Source organism: Rhagoletis pomonella, unplaced genomic scaffold (genome assembly GCF_013731165.1).
Source record: "Rhagoletis pomonella isolate Grant_MI unplaced genomic scaffold, Rhpom_1.0 Rhpom_scaffold_00012, whole genome shotgun sequence".
In the NCBI taxonomy this organism is placed as follows: domain Eukaryota; kingdom Metazoa; phylum Arthropoda; class Insecta; order Diptera; family Tephritidae; genus Rhagoletis; species Rhagoletis pomonella.
Window position 1 is genome coordinate 3,922,947 of NW_023458566.1, and position 20,080 is coordinate 3,943,026.

Here is a 20,080-nt window from a genome sequence, read left to right on the forward strand (position 1 = left end):
AAAAAAAATGATAATAACAAAAGTTCGAATGAAAGTAAACTGAAAAAAGCGCACCGAGTCTGTTGAAGAAATTGCAAACAAAATTATTGCCGCAGTCAAATTAAATTCGTGCCAATTGCCATTGAATGCTATTAAAAACGATTGGAAGTTAAAAAGAAAAACAATAAAAAAAAAAAACGGAAAAATATAACGAAAAATTGGAGAATCTTCTCGACTCGACTTCGACAGCATTGCCATATGAATTTTTGTTGATTTTATTACTCTGGTCGCTGCTGTTCTTATTTGCACAGCAGTGTGCTGCGCACTTTCAGCTGACTGCTTGACTGGCTGCATTTTGCTCATTCATTTCGACCGGAAGTTGTCTCCACAAACCCTACCTACTCATCCAGCGCATTCATACAACCCGGCGTAGCACAGCAATCAACTTTTACACCCAATACAAGTGAGCGCCCATATTTCAATGGCTACCTTCCATTTACTCAGCAAGTCGCACTTTTGCTCGAACACATTTATGTATGTAGGTATTTATGCTTTGCTTTCCCCCCTTGCTGTCTCCATTTCGTTAATGTTTTTACCCAAAATGCAAAAGCCATTGCCAAAGCTTCAATTGTGCGTTGTTTTATCCATTCAATGGCTGTCCCACTCGATTGAAGTTCGCGACGCCATTGCTGTTGCTCCTTTGCTATGCACTACTGTTGCTGCTCCTTTATAACTTTGCTGATTGGCATGAGCTTCTTTTTGCCGTCCCCATTGTTTGTCAGACTTTTCATTTCACTGCGATTCCCCTCTGTCGCAATTTCATTTGGTTCCATTCATTTTCCATAGTTTTTGTCCATTCATTCTGTGTTGGTCGCTCTTTGTTCTTGGTTGCATGTCCAACCACTCACAGTGACAATTATTTTTAAAAATTCAGTTTCGTTAAATTTGTTCACGCTTTTTCTTTAAGTGTATGTTTGTATTAATGCAAGTGAAAATAATATCTAACTTTTTTCGATGGTCTCACTCACTTTTTAAAAATTTATGCATCGTAAGTATTTTTTAATTAGCGATTTAATCAGGGACCGTAACAGTTTAACATTTATTTTTTAACTTTTATTTAATTACTCCTTAAATAACCGTTATTTATTACTTTTGTATTCTATAAATCCAAAATAATAATTATTTTTGATTTTTAAATTATATCAGTTATCGAAGACTTTTATAAGTAAAAGTCATAAATAAAAATCAGTCACTGACTTTTATTTTTCAAATCATACTATAAAAAAAAAAATCATTTTTATAAGTCGTAGTAAACTTTTGTTACCCAACACCTTCTTAACTGCGAAAAATGTAAATTACTTTTATATGAATGATTTAAAAAATAAAAGTCGGTGACTGATTTATATGGATGACTTTTAAAAGTAAAAGTCAGTGACTGATTTTTATTGATGTCTTTTATTTATAAATAACAGTCTTCAATAACCGTTATCTAAGACATATAATATACAAATCGAAAATAATTGTTATTCTTTTTAATTTTGCATAAAACTTGCAAAGAAAAATTTATTTAATTCCACTGGTACTTCAAGGATCCTTCTTCCGCCACCCTGAAATTTATATCTTTGCCAGCATTGATGCATTTCTGCATCAAAAAGAAAATTTTGAAAAAAATGTAGCTTACGTTATTTTGGCGGTTAGGGCTCGATCTGTTCGGCGATGGCTTCAAAATGGATCGCGGAGTTAAGGCAGGCGTGTTTTACAACAAAATCGAAGCTGGTTAAGTAGTTCGTAATTGTATTACCAGAGATGAAGCTACTTATGAGTTAGCCAGCGAAGGTTTCACATTGACCTCAATCAAGGACTGTATCTTATCCTCAGTCTAGTTATGAAAAGTAAATCTCTTTTCCATAATCTTCAGAAGTGGGGTCATAGGTGAGCCAAGGCGTCAGACTGCCGTATACCCCAACTCATGTGCTACAACTGAAAATACACAACCAAACTGGTAAGGTATAAATAAATCATAAAGAAAGGGCCCTCCATAGGACTTGATAGTAGGGTAAGCAATGGGTGTAACGTTTTTAGGTGCGCCTGCTATCAATTTTAGCGATAGCGAATGTTGGAATCCGGCTGTTGATGGATGAGACCCCCTTTTGACTTAGCTACTATTTAACGTCAAGCTGCTTTTATCATTTTTCTTCCGCCATGAAGATGGCAAAAACATTGTAAACTGTAAAATACACCTAAAGGTGCTTGGTATCTTAGAGAAAACTACTGTCACTATATAACCTCTTTTAGGAAGGAATCTACATTTGAAAAATGAGGATGACTTCCAGTATGAATATGAATTTCCATATTCGCGCTACCTGATTCTTGGAGCTGGCGTAATCAGATTCAGTTTAACTAATGTGGGGGATCTGTTTCCGGATGCTATTTAAGGAGACTTAATAGCTCTTAGAAGGCCTGAATTAGCTTTCATTGTACTATTTGCATACCAAACCGGGACGCTACTGAAGTATGGATGAAAGCCCTTTTTCATCGGGGCAGGGAAAACTCGACTATACCCTTATTTTTTAAATATACCCTTATTTTTTATTTTGAAATCAAAAAAATATTTAGAGGTCGCTCAAAGCGCCCAAAGTTTTCTATGTATTTTATATGGGGAAAAAACAACTTTTCGTAGAAATGGTACAGAATAGTTAAAAATCAATATTTTGCTACCAGAGAACTCTGTTTATCTGCAGGAGACTCTCAATAATAATACCCAATTGTTTATTTAACCATTTTTTCATTGCAACTATAATTTATAGCTCCGCCAAAAATCCACAAAAAACCCGAAAAATGCAATGGGGCGATCAATAAAAAATCGTTAGTATTAAAATATGGTTAAATAAACAATTGGGTATTATTATTGAAAGTCTCCTGAAGAGAACCAAAGGCTTCCGATCGAAAAATGTTGATTTTCAAGAATTCTATACCATTTCTACGAAAAATTGATTTTTTTTGCATGGAAAATTTTGAGCGCTTTGAGCGACCTCTAAATATTTTTTGATTTCAAAATAAAAAATAGGAGTATACTTTTTTGGATATAGAAGAATCGTAGGGGGTGAGACTTTACTGTTTTTGGATCACCCTAGTGTACATACATGTGTATGTATAGCATTTACACAAAAATTCATATAAAATTTTAAATTGCATTAAGCGCAAACAAAACACTCTGCTTGACGCCAAATACAATTCGTATTAAAGACCGAAAGTGAATGAAAAAGAAAAATTGTTTTTCATTACTTTGCCGCCTCCAACTGGACGCGCTATGATTGCCTTGCAACACCCTCTGGCAATTAAAGGCGATTTTATTACATTTTGTATTTGCAGAAATAATATTTACACAATGAGAAAGCGTGTGTGTGTGTGCGAGCGTGTATGTGTGTGCGTGCATTTGCAAATAAATGTATGTAATTGTGTGAACAGTAGTAATCTCGGCGACTTAATTACTTCACAAAAAGTCAAACAAATAAAGCCGAAAATGGCAAAAGGACGAGTGTCATCGGACAAACAGAATGTTAGACAAGCGGAGGAATGAGGCCTTACACTGAATGAGATGAGACGGTCAACAAGTAGGATGTATGTACATATGTCTTTACAAGTATAAATACGAATATAAATGCATATGACAGGGAGCGTGTATATGGCAAGGACATGCAGGTAAATATGTATATACATATACATATGGATATATGTACGCTTCCATTGTTTGCTATCGGAACATAAATGTAAGAAGAATTGTCGTATTTAATTGGTGCAATTTAAATTACTACTTTGTAATTTGGTAATTTCATTGCGACAAATGGCGACCTATTCAGTGGTTAAACTTGACTTGAGCGCTATTTGATTTTTTTCATACTTAGATGGTGACCAATGCTTGGTGGGCTTAAAATTTTCATGCCTTACAATTTTGTAATGACCAGTGAAAGTACTTCAGCATAACTTATGGTGTAATCCCGCTTAGAGGAAATACACAATAAGGAATCACAGTTTTAATGATATCGAAAAAATATTATCGATATGTAGATAAAAATATCGATAAGGGTTACGAATTATTTAAAGATATACACATCTGGTTAGTAAATATGTACATCGAAAATGATATCGATAAATTTATCATTGGTAGGTCAAAAGGATCGATTAATGTTTTTTATAGTTTTCATAGAAATAAAAAAATATTATCGGTATATGTAACATAATTTCCATTAAACCACCAACAAAAAAAAAAAATAAAAAATCGTATTAAAAAATTCACAGCTTAGTAATACACATATGTATGGATAGTGATCTCGTTAAAAACAAAATTAGTAGTAATCTAGATAGTAAAGGTATTGACGTCACTAAAGTTATCGCCAATATATAAATCAAAACTACTGTCGAATTATTAATGAAGTAATAGATGTGTATTTTTAAATATATCGATAAATTTATAGTAAGCATGTTCAAAAACACCGATAAATGTTTTTGGTGATAATTCCAATTCAGATATAAATTAATATTTTGGATATGTGAATAAAAGTTTCGACTAAACTATGGATAAACGTGGTAAATATTTAAATATATTGTATATATCTAGGTATCTCAGTAATATATACGTAGCTATATCGAATAAATAATTTAAATAAATTTATCGCCAACAAATCCTAAATTACGTCGATAAATATATATTTCTATATGGATATCGATAATTATTCCGATAATAATGTGAGAGTAATTATGGCGATAACCATCGATAGATAAATAAAAAATTAAAAGTCTCCATTTGTTGGTGGTATAAAAACACCTTTGGAGAAGAGGAAGACGAGGAAAAAGAGGAAGGGGAAGACAAAGATGAAATTCCAGAATATCTGTTGGACGAAATTATCGACCTTTCTGATGATGATGACGATGACCAAGATATTAGAGAGAGCAGTGATGTTGATCCACAGCCGCCTGCTAAACGGCAACTGGCCAAATCATTAATTTAATTTATTTAATTTTTTTACTTAAAACTTTTCATAACTAACATTTCAAAATTATGTTTTTTTCCATATTTTTATAATTTCTTTTTCAATGTTTCTTCAAAACCAACACTGAAAAAATGGTACATAAGAAATGAAAAGTAAATTAATATTAAGCTGGAAAAGGCAAGTTTTGTATTATGATTGCTTTCTTTTCAAATGAAATTTATTGAAGAAACTGAGAAGCATATTATTGATCAAACAGAAAGCAAAAAAGACTTATTTTTGTGGAAAATATGTTCAAGAAGCATGAAAAAAAAAATTTTCCAACATTTTGCTTCATAAGCACTACAAAAATTTGCTAAATCATTTTTTTTTTTTTAATTTTAATTGTTGCACAGGTCTCTAGCAATAATTTGGCTTTAACAGATTGAAGAAATATCAATTAGTCGACGAGTTATAGCCAAAAAACCATATAAACAATATGCTGAAAATCGGCATTTGACTGCAAAGTTCAAAGGTCGATTAAAAAAAAATTCGAACTAACATAAACAAACGCCGCGATATGGGTCTTCTAATTTAGCCTCTATTTTCACCCCTCACTCTCAGAATCGACCTAACTTTTGCTAACCTGAATTTGTTCCCCAGTGTAATTGCAACCAAAACATTTTCAAAAATACAAAACCTAATAAATATATCATATCATATCATATATATATGCGTTTGTATCGAAATTTGTAAAGTACGAAAAACCAGATATTCCCCAAGTAGCGCTTCAATGCGTAGGCGTAAGCGAAATTTTTTTCTGGCAACACTGCACCTCAGTATGATAGGCATTGTCCTAACTATAGACAAACTGGTATAACTACATAAAGTGACAATAGTAAATTTATATTATACGTAGAAAATTAATTTTAGAAGTAAGATGAAGAAATGTTTTTAATTTATAGAAGCGAATCTGTTGATACTTAATTTCATGCAGACACGTTTGGTACACCACCCTACTATTTATGCCTTTTTCTAATTTCGTATGCCTATTTGAAATTATGTTTATGTAAATTTTTGCAAGAATTTATGTTACTTCAGAAGTACCGGCTTTCGGAAGATGAGAAAACGTAAAAAAAAACGTTGTCATTTTGCACGCGTCTCAACCGTTCCAGTTTATGGTATAAAGCTCCTAATTGAAATTTTTTTATACTTTTTATTGTCAAACATTTACATTTAGTTCTGGTCAGTTATGTAAATAGACACGTTTTATTTTGGAAGTCAGTTTTTATTGCCACAGAGAGATGTAGGCGCGCCAAAATGTGAAGGGTCACAGACCTTGCAATGTAGCGGCTAGAAACGAAGCAGGTTGCTTACCATTTACAGGTTTATCGTGTAGTCGTTTGACTCGAATATGGTTTGTCATAAAATCGTTTAAAATTTATGTATGTTTTAGATTGATTATTGATTTTTTCATATACATACATATGTATTTAGAAGTGCACACATACATACGGGTCATTCCATACAATATTTTTTTGGGGTGAAATATATTTTTTTTTACATTCACCAATTTTTTTATTTCGTCATGATATTCGAAAATCTCGAAAAATAAATTCTCGAAATTGTGAACTCACGGGAAAGTATATTTTTTCAATTGTTTGCAGATAATAAACTATTTATCGGAGAAAATCAGTTAAGGTATCGAACTGTGCGTAATTACCTCGGCTTTCTATGAGAGTGTGAGTTATTTTCCAATATCATGACGAAATAAAAAAATTTGTGTCTTCTTTTTTTCGATAAAGATTGTAAAAAATATTTTTCACCCCAAAAAAAAAATATTGAGGTGTAAATATTGTATGGAATGACCCATATGTACATATTAAATGTTTAAATTATAGGTCTAAATCGAAAATTAAAAATTTGCATAAGCATTTAAAATAAATTCTATATATATAAGATACTAATTGCAGCCGAGTTGGCTCGATCTTCCACTCAGCCGTCGAAATGCACTCAGGAGTTTGCCATTGCCTGCCGGGGGGCGACAGCTGGTAGAAATAACTGGTTCCATTTAGATGTTGGTCGGACCAGGAATCCTACGGTGTGGTAATTCGCATCTCTAACCATTCAGCCACAGCGGTCGTCCATACTTTATGCTTTATATACCCTAATTGTGATGATAACTTCATATTGAGTTGCTCAATTAGAAACCATGCACCCAATTCGCATTCCATCTCTGAACCGGCTTTATACTATTCGCGGCCTCTGTCGTTTCAAGCTTTATATCAGATGGTAGTCTATTTAGGATGGCACTGTTGCTGACTGGAATTTTTCTCCAGTACCCTAAAGCCCTTACGCTGGTAGCAGCTGAATTTACCATACCAATATCTATCTTCCGTTTCCTTCACACATATACAGTATGAGCTTAAAAGGCGACTTATTTTACACCAACAGCACATCATTGATTTCAGAAATTATGCTCCGTTTTTTACTTATTTAGATAGCTTGTGTGAAGCAGATTTCAACGCATAACTTTTTTATTAACTTGAACGTTGACTTAGCCATTTATGAGACGAATATTTTGAATTAATTAAACCAACGTCAAATTTGCCATACAATTTTCATTATGTCCTAACTTTATGGTTTTATGGTTTTATGTTTGCCAAATCTAGTTTGCTACATTTAATATGCCGTCTGTCTTAGTTTAGCATGAAAAATTCCAATACACAGATATGTATGCATAAATTAATATTTTCCATATTTCTTCTCGCTTATTTCCACAGATATTACTATGACAAGAATATCATGACCAAAGTGCATGGCAAACGCTATGCATACAAGTTCGACTTCCAGGGCTTGGCCGCCGCCACACAACCCGCCGCCAGTGATCCCACCTACAAGTACCAGAGCGACTTGTTCATGACACCATATCATCATAGCGCCAAGCTGAGCTCATTCATGAGCCCCCACCATGGTATGACGTCGTCATCAGGTATTTTAGCCAATTCTTTGCTTTTCTTTTACTTTCCTTTTCTTTTGACAGCTTTTGTTCACGCTTTTTTTCTTTCTTACAACTCAGAGATTGTTTTGTGTTACTTTTTACCATTTTTTTTTCAGTTTCCTCGCACGACATGCAATTCTAACAATCCCTCTTTTTCTCTTATTTTGTTTCCTCTCCAGCTTCAATATTCCCATCGGCCGCTTCATGGGGCAATTGGGGCAACCCGGCCACGAATCTCTATCAGCCACACTCGATGGGCCATGTGACGCCGTCGCATGTTGCGCCCCACCTCAGCTCCTATCCGCACTATGCATGACCATCATCGTCCGGCGGTGGCTTCTAATATGAGAGCAACGCCATCGTCAGCGGCAGCAGCGCCCATGCTGCCCATGCCGCGCATGCAGTCGCCGCCGCTAGCGGCGTTGGCTCGATGGGTGGCGGAGGTGGAGTCGGCATTGGAGGCGGCCTCAGCGGTGGGCTCAGCAGCGGTCTCAGCAGCGGTCTCAGTAGCGGTCTCAGCAGTGGTAGTGGCAGCGGTGGCGGCAGTAGCAGCAGTAGTGCAGCTGCCCTCAATGCTGCTGCCACCTTGCATTGTCTCACCTCAGTTGGCAGCAGTCATAGCAGTGCAGGCAGCGGTGGTAGCATAAATGGCAGTGGTGGCGGCAGCAGCAGCAGCATCGGCGGCATTGGCGGCATTGGCGGCAGCGGCGGCGGCGGCGGCGGTAGTAGTAGCAGTCTCGGTGGTGGCGTGCATGCGGGCTTGGGTCTCACTGCAATGGGCATGGCTGCCGGCTGTGGCGGTGGTGGCAGCGGTTTGAGTGCATTCGGTAGCGGTGCAAGCAGCTTAGCGCTTGGCGGCAGTAGCAGTGGCAGCAGTAGCGCCAGTGGCGGTGGCGGTGGCTCAAATCATCACCACCACCATCATCATCATCATCTCAATGGTATTGTTGGCGGCGGTGGCAACAATTTGAATATAGCAACAGCAACCCTAACGGCTGCTCCGACGCATGGTGTCGGCGCAAGCGGCGGCTTCGGCACACTGGGCGGCCTTAGTGTGGGTGTCGGTGTGGGCGTGGGCGTTGGCATGGGCATGGGCATGACTAGTGGCAATATCAACTCCATTGTTGTTGGCAATCGATTAATGAATACAGGCTTGCCGACGATATTGAAATGATGCCATTTCAATGTGGAAAATTTTGCATAGCAATGAGGAGGCAAGCAAGCAAGTGAGCGTACAACCTGCCACCAGCCAACCAAACGAATTTGGGCTGCAACAATACATACATATGCACATGTACATACATAGGTATGTAGTTGAAATTGGAATGGCAAGCACAAAGCCGAAAGCCGAACATTGAAAACAAACCAGCTACCCCATTTCGTGTAAATCTAGTAGCTGGGGGCATGAAATAACTGATATATCTGTATGTAGGTATGTAAATCGACGAATGTTGGCTACCACCACCACCCCGATTACACAATTTTACATTCATTTTGAGTACAAAACGAAAATTGTTCATGGTTAGCTTAGTGGATAATAAATAAAACTTGTAAAAACTAAATAAGGAAAAGGAGGCGCAAGAAGGAGCGGCAGTCGTTATGTTAGTCATCGATGTAGGTGTTAGTATATCTATCTATGTATATGTATGTAAATTTGAGTACATGTGAGCCGTAAATCTAAATGCATTTGTTTTGCTGAAGAAAATTTTTGTGTGGAATGACGAAAATGAAATTTTTCTAAAACTTCTTTCAAAAAATACGAGTATCAAGCTAAAATATTTCTCATGATTTTGGGCAAGGCATGAGTTGCTATTATTATTAAGCTCCTTGGACTCTATGTCCCTTTCAAGATAACTGACATGAATTAGCGATTTAGAACCAGCCACCACTAGATCAGCCAAAAATACGAAAATTTGTAACTTGCCGAATCGTTTGTGTCTGTGCGCGTGTTTTCAAACGACTTTAGGATTTACTCTTGAAATATAGAATAATGTAAATTTTTTTAACAAACTTAAAATAGTATTCTATAAAGTTGTAAATTATGACATAGGTACATGTGTAAATTGTCTAAAAAATATGTATATGCTTCGTGTATTTTCAGCAATACTAATTAATTTATCGATTATAAGCAGCACAATTTGCCGTGCAGAATTTTATTAATGTAAAATTAGTAGTGAAAAATAGGTACTTATAAGAAATTTATCGCGTAAGTGACGATTTTAATGAAATCTTATGTATATTCGTCGATTAATATAAAATTAGTATAAAGAAAATTAATATCATTTCACAATTGTAAATAAGTGACTGTTTAATTATATTTTAGATTTTAATTATTATTAGAATCCAGTTTTGAGGAAAGAAAAAATATTTGTTGAATTCACATGGAGTTTTGTTAGGCGGAGAGGTACCCAGCTTTCATTCATTAAATTACACTGTTCAACATTTCCAGTTTTTTTTTTTTTTTAATATTCCAAATGTTAGTCAGAGTTTTAACAGACCCGAGTGTCATATTTCATAAACGCCGTACAACAGTTTCTGAGAGACGAGTAGTCTCGCGTTATGTATGTTTCGATTTTCACAAAATTTCAAATCACCCTATATCGAGGAAAAAAGTTCTTAATTAAAATAAGTAAGAAAGTCTAAGTTGGGGCGGAGCCGAACATTAAATACCCGGCGCAAGTATTAAATATATGTTTTTCACCTTTCCGAAAGCTACCGCTAGATGGTAAGCCGGCGTGTATAAATTTTAAGTAAACTAGCGTCCTTAAATTTCAAAATATTGAAATTTCAAGCATTTCTGAAATTTACCGTTATATGAAAAGCGGCCGTAATTTTAGTTCGATTTCAACAATTTTCAATGGTTTACTTTTATGTGGCAAGCACAATAACCATACCGAGTTTGGTACAAATTGCTAGAACGGTTAGTGAGATACATATACGTGATCATAAGTGGGCGGTGCCACGCCCATTTTCCAAAATTTTACCATAAACATATTTCTTGGTAAAGAATTGTTGCAACCATCCATTTCGAATAAATTAGCGTTAATAGTTACTGATTTATCGAAGATTTTGTATTTCTCTAAATTACCGTTATATGTGATGTGGGCGTGGTTATTGTCCGATTTTTTAAATTTTCGGCCATTTAGTATGCTGTATCAAGGCCAACAACTGTGCCAAGTTTGGAAGAAATCTGTGCAGCGGTTACCAAGATATACACATGTAACCATAAGTGGGCGTGGCTACGCCCATTTTCCAAAAATTTATAATATTCTTATTTTTCGTCTGAAAATTATTACAAATATCAATTTTGAGGGAATAATCTTCAGTAGTTACTAAAATATCGCAGTTTTCGTATTTCGGGAAATTACCGTTATATGGGAAGTGGGCGTGGTTACTGTCCGATTTCGCCCATTTTCAATACCAACCTACCTTAGATTAACAGAAACCTACATACCAAATTTCGTTGAGATATCTCAATTTGTGCTCGAGTTATCGTGTACACGGGCGGACGGACAGACGGACAGACGGACGGACAGACAGACATGGCTTAATCGATTTCTCTATTCATTCGGAGCATATATGTATACATTTGTCTATATCTATCTCGATTCCTTTTGGCTGTTACAAACAACCGTTATGTGAACAAAATTAATATACCCTTGTGCACAAGTGCCCTCGGGTATAAAAATAAAACTTTATCACACATCTACAGGTTAATCTCTATTTTCACTTTCATTTATAAAATTTCTTTTCAAAAGTATTCCCAAGCTAAAATTTTCTTAAATCTCTTTCGTCTGACATTGTGATACACATGTATTTCAATAAACGGATGAACTAATTCGAATTTGATTGTTCGGCCAAATTGCAACCGTCCTAAAAAAGTTCCGGAATAAAATTGAATAATTTGAATTTAACTTTCTAAACACGTGGCAACCCTCATCAAACATTCCAAATGTTCAAACTAAAGTTTTCTTAACATTCCTTCGTTTGGCTCCGATATTTTGATGTCCTTTTTGAATTAGTTATTTAAGTTAGACCTTTCAAACAGGTGGCAGCCCTCTTCAAAAGTATTTTAAAGCTTAATAATTGTTAACTCTCCTTCAACGGACAGTGGAATACATATTTTAATTAACTGATAAATTAAGTTGAATTTTAATTTTCAAACATGTGGCAACCCCGCTCAATACAGTTCAGAAATATTAAATTTTCAATCCACCTTCTATTGATACCCATATTTTAATAACTCATTTAACTTATAAAATAATTTGAATTTAACTTTTTAAACAGGAGGCAACCCTCTTCCATCATCAACACACGTTGTCTTTGAATTTCGACCGTGTTTGTGTCGGTTCAACGGTTCGGGAATTACAACAGAAAGTCAGATGATAACCAAATATGGTGTTACCATGGATATTTTACAAAAGAAAAAATTTTCTATTAAAAATTGGTCGAAACGAACATTAAAAGTTTAAAAAATCGTTCGGTTTTCTGTTCGGATCAAATATTTGTGTGAAAGTTTCGATTCGGTTAGTGGTTCAGTTAATTAGTAGAAAAAAGCGGTTCATCCGGTACAAAACCGATTCGGTTCAAAACCGGTTCACGTCCCTGTAAGAAACCTACTAAAAATACTCATCGTATTAGGATATTTTTCAATATATTGTCAGCTGAGTGGAATATCGACCTATCTTGGCAGCCAGTTCGCAAACCCTCTATCTCAAAAAACTTTTCAAGGGCGTCTTACCTCATAATTTGGTTGAAGAACGCCTATCTCAGCTGCCGATTCAAAAACGCTGTATCTCAGCACATTTTCAATATATTTTCAGCTGATATAGGGCGTTTTTGAATCGAATTCTGAGATAGGGCGTTCTTCAACCAAATTCTGAGATAGGGTGATTTTCAATAAAATTCCGAAAATACGCTCTTGAAAAGTTTTTTAAAATAGGGCATTCTTGAAAAGTTTTCTGAGATATAGCGTTTTCGAACTGGCTACCCAGATAGGTCGATATTCCACTGAGGTGACGATATATTTAGTATGTATTTATGTACTTAGTTTCCATTAGTATTAATCAAATTATATGTAAGTATCTACGTATATAGACAGTATTTTCATGTTTATCTTAAACTGGTGGACTGTGATAGATGAATATGTACAGTTATATAAAAATACGAATGTTTTATTGATTTTAATATTTAACGAAATCAAAACGTAAATTTATTAAGAGAAAATGCATGAAAAAATATTTAAAAATTAATGCAGTAGTCCTAAGCAAAGTTACCAAACAAAAAATATAAAAAACCTAATAAAGAAAAAAAATTAATATTTCTGCGTGTAATTAATGTCTGTTCACAATCTTGGTGTATGATAAATGATAAAAAAAAAATAAAATAAAATTTATTAGAATGACAGCAAAAAGCGAAAATTCGCTATATCTAATTGTATATGTGTGAGTGTGCGTATGTGTATGTAAATTTCAGGCAATAAAAAAGTCAATGCGAGACAATTTTAAAAAACAATTGCAACAAATTTAATTAGTGTGTATTTGTCAGTGTTGAAAATTACAAATCGTATGACAGCTGCATATTTATGTACAAAAACAAGAACATTATAAATGTGTATAATAACAACAATGGATGTATGTATGTATGTGTAAGCATCTACAGAAATCTCACTGTTTTGTGGGCAGGCAAATGGCACTTAAAATGTATGTATGTACTACATTTGTATGTACATTCACATGTATTAAGCAGAAAATAATACAACCAATTTAATGTAATATTTCAAATTGTATGTATGTATGTATTTACAACAAATCAATAACATTCATTCGTATAAAATGTAATATTTTAAATTCATCTCGATGTGTATAAATAAATTAACGGTACTCACATTTATCTTATATACATATAGATATATATACATAAATATAAATGTGTAAAATCTCATTGATTGAAAAATTGAATTTTAGTTTGATTAAGTAAGCAAAATAAATTACAAAAAATAAAAATAAAATAATAAAAAAAATTAAAACAAATTAAATGAGATTGCAAATAAAACGATTTCAAAATTCGACAAGCGCTCGTTTTCTTTTTCACGAATTTCATTTTTTCATTTTATTTTCTCACTTGTTGCCTAACTTTTTATTATTTCAACAAATAAATAGTAATTAAAAAAAAAAACTATGTATACAGTTAAAAATATTAAAACTACATAATAACTATTTCACGGTGCGAAAAAAATCAATGAAATTTAAAACACACGAAACAATCAAAATACTCAAAAAATTATGAGCCAAATATAGCAAAACATTTTGATTTGATTCTTTTTTTAAAGGAGTTTAAAACTTCAAAGGTGTGCTTAATTCACTAAATCATTAAGAAAATTCAGTGCAATGTAGCATAGCAATATGGGTGCAAAATGGAAAAGGACATTCTGTAGAAATTAAAAAAAAAAATAATATTTATTTCACAAGGACGAATAGGTATTAAAAATGCCCTTTAAATTAATTTTATATTCAAGCTTAACGTATAATTTATTAAAAAATTAGTACTGAAAATTTTCAAGGATATTCAAAAATTAAATTTTTAAAGAACATTTTCAATACCTATTCGTCCTTGTGCATTTAATCTTTTTTAATTCGATACCCATATTGTCAATCTGCATTGCGCTGAGTTGTTTAAATAATTTTTTGAATCAATCATAAATTTGAAATTTCAAAGTCCTTTAAAAAAAATCCTGATAAGCAGTGTTACTATTTTTGGTCTCTGGGCTCGCGTGCGTATACATTGAATTTTTTGTGTGTAAAATTGATGGTATTTACATCGCTTATGCCTTTTTGAACCACACAAACTCGTAATCTTTCAGCGTATTCTCCTTGGCCTGCACGGGCGCATCCAATTTGCGGAAACGCACACGCGGCTGATAGCCAAACTCATTGGCAATGTACTCAATGGTGCGTTCCACATTGTCATCGCCGATGGCATAAAAGCTGCCCTCCTTATTGCCATTATATGCGCCCGTCTCACGATGTCCATTGTAGTCGAGATTGTATTTGAAACGGTACAAGTCGCCCGTTTCGCTGGCAGCGCTGCCACCACTCGAACCGCCCTTAAAGCCACCAGCACCAGAACTGCCTGACTTGCTGCCACCACTGCTGCCACTCGCACCACCGCTGCCACTACCACCCCCAAAGCCGCCTGCATTCGCATTCGGACCACCGCCCGCTGCAACGCCTTTTCCGCCACCAGTGTTGCCAGCAGTGCCTGCTGGTGACGTTAGTTGCTTTTTAGGGGTTGATATACCATTTTTTGAGCCCGTTGTACCAGCAGATGGCGCGCCGGCTGCACTAGGTAGCGCTGCGAGCATGAAAAGTGGAAAGAAAATTATAATTTTATATAGCATTTAACCCATAAATAGTTTATGGATTAGTATGTCTTCTCATGCGCGTTATAATTACCGTTTATGCCAGTTGTCGCCGGTGCTTTTGCTGCATTTGCGCCACCAATTCCGCCCAGCGTTGCTGTCTTTGCTGTGTTGCTGGGCGGCAAAGCACCTATAAAATGAATAAAAAATTATGGCAACTATATTAGTACTTCCTGCCTGTGAAATATTTGAGTCAAATTTGCCAAGCAAAAAGCTGTTTATACCAACAAGTTCTATAAATCTCTTATACTCACTTCCTTTGCTACCTACAGACGAAGCTCTCAGACGGTTTGTGTTTGTGCTAAGTGTTTCAAGTGGAATTGTTGTTGCTATATTTGTTTGTGTAGCTAACGGTGTGTTGTGTTGCAGTGCAAATTGTGCTATGTCTGTTTTCTGTGGCAGTGTCTGAACTTGTTGTGTTGGTGCTTGTGCTTTCAGTATTGTGGACTGTATCCTTTCGTTTTGTAGCGCCTGTTTACTTCTCTCCTGCGCTCTTTGTATCGCTTCTTGATCTTTCAGCGATGTTGGCAGAGTACCTTCTTGGTTTCGTGTTGTTGCTTGTGTTTTCTGTGCTGTTGTTTGTGCTTTTTGTGGTGTTACCTGCAGGAGTGGTGCTTTTGTCCCTGATCCCAACAGTGTTGTTTGTGTTTGCTGTGTGGTTTGTGCTACCTTCGCATTTTCCTGACCCCCCATTCTTCCTTCCGGTGCTCTCTGTATTATTTCTCTTGAATTCTGCGCTAATAACGGTACCTTTTGCGTTAGTGTGTTTGCTTTTTGTCCCGATTTTTCCGCTGTTTGTATTACTCTTGGTTCTTTCTGTACTCCCCCTAGTGTATTTTGTGTTGCTGCCTGCATCTTTTGCACACCTTTCGAACGGTTCTCGCTAACTGTACTCTCTCCTCTTTGTCTATCTATTACTACGGCTCCCACTACCTTTGTTGGTACTCTAACTTCTGTTCCTTTCAATTTCGTTTCAACTTGTTGCACCTCTTTCAGCACTTGTGGTAAAACCTGCGAAATTACATGCTTACCAATTTGTGGAGCTTCTTCTGGCGCCAACGGCTGCGACAAAGGTCTTATGCCGTATTTCTTATCTTCTGGTTTTCGCGTTGTTGTTGTCGTTGTTGGTACATTGTTTTTGATAAAACAACCCGAACAACCTTGCACGCTGAAATTATGTTTTTCGACTGGTTTTGGCTTGGCGCGTTCTGTTGTTGTGGTGGGTGGTGCAATGGCCTTTGGCGTCGTCGATTTGGCCTTCGGTCTTACAATCATTTCGATTGTCTCTGCGGAAGTTGAAAATTGTTAAAAATTGTGTTGTTGTAAGAAATTTCTGATTCAAAGACAAAGAACTTACTTGGATGCTCTTCGTAGGGATAACTACGCATGGCTAATATACGGAATTTGCCTTCCTCATCGGTAGCATAGACTGTCACGTGATAAATGCCATCGGCGGTTATGAAGCCAAATTCGCCCATAACTATACCGCGCTCATCTAAATAAGTGGAAAAATAAGCACAAATATGTACATACATGTGTATAAAAACAATGTAAAGCTGTTTTAAAGTTCAATGCCGAACTTACGCTTTTTTGTACGGTCCACTACACCATTAAGGTTGCAGTGAGATGATTATTACGAGAGACCTAAGCTTGGAACGCGGAAAAACTGAATAAGAAAAATGTTCTAAAGTAGTAAAATTATATGGAATTGTAACTGTACTATATGGAATTGTTTTTAAGTGAATTAAAAATTTTTTTCCGAACCTGGGGGTTGCCTTTTTACAATTTCGATGACACTTACATTCGGCAATAATTTTTTTTTAAATATTTATACTGGAATAAACGAAGAACTTCCTTAGCACAAGTTGTATTATTTTGAGTGAGCTTTAATTTACTAGCATTAGGCTGGTACGTTAGGTTGATAAGAGAGGGACACAATAGACCTAAGGTCGCAGTGCCTATTCTCTAACAAATCTAATTTAGATTGATAAGAACTGAGACTGAGAGGTAGGTGTATACTAGAACGAAGTATTTGAGAGCAATGAACTTTGGATAGCAAGAAAAACTTTCTCCTCGAGACAAAAAAGTGCCGAATGCCGAAGGTAAATTTTTTTTCCAAATTTCCTTGCAAAATATGTACTTTAGATTCAAAGGTGTAGAACGGAAGTCTTCCTTGTACAGCCTAGTGCATACTCTTATTAAGAAAATTTTTCTAGGAGTTTCGAGTTTCTACATACAAAAATATTTGTTTACTTTGGTGTAGCTAAAATACAGAAGCACATTATGGTACATGCTGTTTATATTTAAAATCGAAGTATTGCTATTTTCCGGTTTTCGGAAATATGCAAATGCTAGACTTTCTGCATTATTTACTTTAAAATCACCATCTGAACTTCTTCTAATTATTGCAGATCGAGACAATACGATTTTAGACGTAAATATGTATGCACTTTATGGCTTCCAGAACTCGTTCAATTAGCAATATGTGTATCGTGCTAAATTTAATGAATTTTCACATTCTTTGTTTTTGTTTATAATTCTTAGAATATTGCTAAAGAACTCTTTGATCATTTGCCGAATTAGCGATAGTCTTTTAGGCAATGCAACTTTACTTTACTAATTTCATAATGCATCGCCGTAAATGCTAGGAAGATAACTGGATATTATTATCCCATCATAAAAACCACTAAATATGTATAAACAAAAATTTATTCGAGCATTACTTCTGCAAATTTATTCAGTCTCCTCTGTACTTTCTTATTTCTTTTAACGCGTAGTGAGAAGTGAAACCTGAAACGCCAAAAATTCCGTAACTAACAAACTTTGTTTTTGTATAAAACAATGCGGGGTGGGTACTTGTAATTTGATGAAATGCAGCATAATCGATAAAAAATTTAATTTTGAAATTTTCTGTTAGTTTCGGCCTTTTGCATTTTATTTCGACAAAGTTTCATCAAAATTTTGAACTCTTTAATTATATTTCTTAGAAATACTCTGAGTATGCAGTTTTCTAGCTCATTCAATTCAAAGTGCAAGTTAGAAGTAGCTAGGATTTACCGTTAATTTTTGGTAAATATTTTTTGTGAAGGTGTTGCTCATTTTCTCTATACAAAAAAAAATTCGTTGAACATGCTTTGTACGGAACAAAAAATTGCCAAAGATTAACGGTAAGTCCAAGCTACTTCAAACGTGCACTTCATCATACTAAGATTTAATAGTAATTTAATTTAAAACAAAACTGCATACTTAAGACAATCTTAGAAAATTTGATTAAAATGTTTAAAATTTTGATCAGCATTTGTTAAAATTTGTTTAATTCTACAAAGTTTGAAATTTTGACTATATTAAAAAAAGTTATGTCGTTTTATTCTCAAAACAAAATTGTAGGTTCGGATTCGATGCTTTAGAAATGTCCCAAATTTTATCCAAAGAAATCTGGCCACCGTAGTCATACGCCAATCTAAAGGCTGCCACCCTTATAAAACAAAAACAATACAAAAGCGCTCACCGGAATAAATTAATTTTAGAAAAATATAAATGTGCAGATATATTTAATTAGCATAAAAAGCAAAGCATAGCACTTTATTTGGCGCATTATTTAATACTCAATGGATTGTTCAATAAATAAACAGTAAATTTGGTGTATTTTAGAAACACTTATTAAGTAGCTAACTGGTTTTGAAGAAAGTTCATTAAAATTTAATATGATTTTATTTTCAATTATGAAATGTTCCCGTTTGTAGCACATAAATATACCCAGTCGGAAAATTGAGCCTTCAGGAAGAGATTTTTCACCAACAACTTCTCTTCGGAAGCTTTATTAGATAATCTTCCAATAACGCTGCCATTCGAAGGCAGATGAGAAGGTGGGTTTCTACGGCAGCGAAAGTCAAGTAAAAGAAAAATAAAAATCGCAGCAGACGAGTCGATGTGTGTCTACTGCAAAGTTAAATTCAAACTGTTTCATCACTATTTCATGTAAATTTTTTCCTTTGAAGGGCAGCCGAATCAGAAAGCATGGAAACTTTCATACAAAATGAAAAGGATAAAGTATAAAAGAATCAATCGCAGTGGGCGTGGAATTGCGTGCATGAAGCAAAATTTAATTTGGGTTGCCTCGTTTTTATTTCAATTACATAAATTTTCACCCTATAAGAGAAGCTCAATCAGAAATACTGGAACTTTACTTATTCAATACAAAAAAAGAGTAAAAAATCGAAGGGCCTACCGCTTCAAAGGTTCAGAAATAATTTTTCTTTTTTTTTCCTTATTTATCGGACTGGGTTGTTATTGTCTCGCCACACACAGCAAAGGCTTACTGGTACGAAAAATTGTTTCTCCAGTCTGTTTGTTTGTTGTATGTGTGTGTGTTTTTTTTATATTACCAAATGAATGCGCTCGTGCCTCAAATTATTTCTCAATAAATCACAACAAAAATAGCTACCTAGTGTTCATTGATGGCAATCACATATCTTAAATGCATAACGAATTATCAATCAATTTCCAATAAAATTTTATTTACTAACCCACTAAAATTAGGCAAAGCCAGTTTTATTGCCAAGGGGTGCCATTTTTCCTGTTTTTAATTTCAAAATATTGTTAATAAAAAAAATGAAGTTGTTTTATGCAAATGTGACAGTGTCAATATGAGTTATGTTATAGTCGAATAAGCACGAATTTTGTCTTGACCATTTTAAATAGCACTTGAGTACG

General features: G+C 34.9%; 3 protein-coding genes across 4 annotated transcripts in view; 2 read left to right on the forward strand and 1 right to left on the reverse strand.

The window, feature by feature from the left end:
* LOC118747701 (DNA-binding protein D-ETS-3) overlaps nt 1-8,290 on the forward strand; it is an 83,657-nt gene extending 75,367 nt beyond the window's left edge. The window contains exons 6-7 of one of the 2 annotated variants that reach the window (XM_036481777.1): nt 7,730-7,938; nt 8,127-8,290. In XM_036481777.1, the coding sequence (XP_036337670.1) occupies nt 7,730-7,938; nt 8,127-8,263 (346 nt within the window). In that variant the 3' untranslated portion in view covers nt 8,264-8,290. The remainder of the gene's footprint in view (nt 1-7,729; nt 7,939-8,126) is intronic. The other variant, XM_036481778.1, reaches the window with a different exon arrangement.
* Nucleotides 8,291-8,377: 87 nt separating this feature from the next.
* On the forward strand, nt 8,378-9,121 carry LOC118747533 (glycine-rich cell wall structural protein 1-like). Its single transcript, XM_036481583.1, has one exon. It carries the CDS (start codon nt 8,378-8,380, stop codon nt 9,119-9,121), a length of 744 nt encoding a protein of 247 aa, XP_036337476.1.
* Nucleotides 9,122-14,735: 5,614 nt separating this feature from the next.
* Nucleotides 14,736-20,080, reverse strand: part of LOC118747534 (protein lethal(3)malignant blood neoplasm 1) — a 27,562-nt gene continuing 22,217 nt past the window's right edge. The window contains exons 4-7 of the mRNA XM_036481584.1: nt 16,725-16,862; nt 15,622-16,653; nt 15,402-15,497; nt 14,736-15,300 (exon numbers count right to left, since the gene is read on the reverse strand). Of these exons, the coding sequence (XP_036337477.1) occupies nt 14,771-15,300; nt 15,402-15,497; nt 15,622-16,653; nt 16,725-16,862 (1,796 nt within the window). The 3' untranslated portion in view covers nt 14,736-14,770. The remainder of the gene's footprint in view (nt 15,301-15,401; nt 15,498-15,621; nt 16,654-16,724; nt 16,863-20,080) is intronic.

Bases quoted from the DNA above. Each gene is read 5' to 3' on its own strand.
- LOC118747533 (XM_036481583.1), top strand. From the start codon at position 8,378: ATGGGTGGCGGAGGTGGAGTCGGCATTGGAGGCGGCCTCAGCGGTGGG.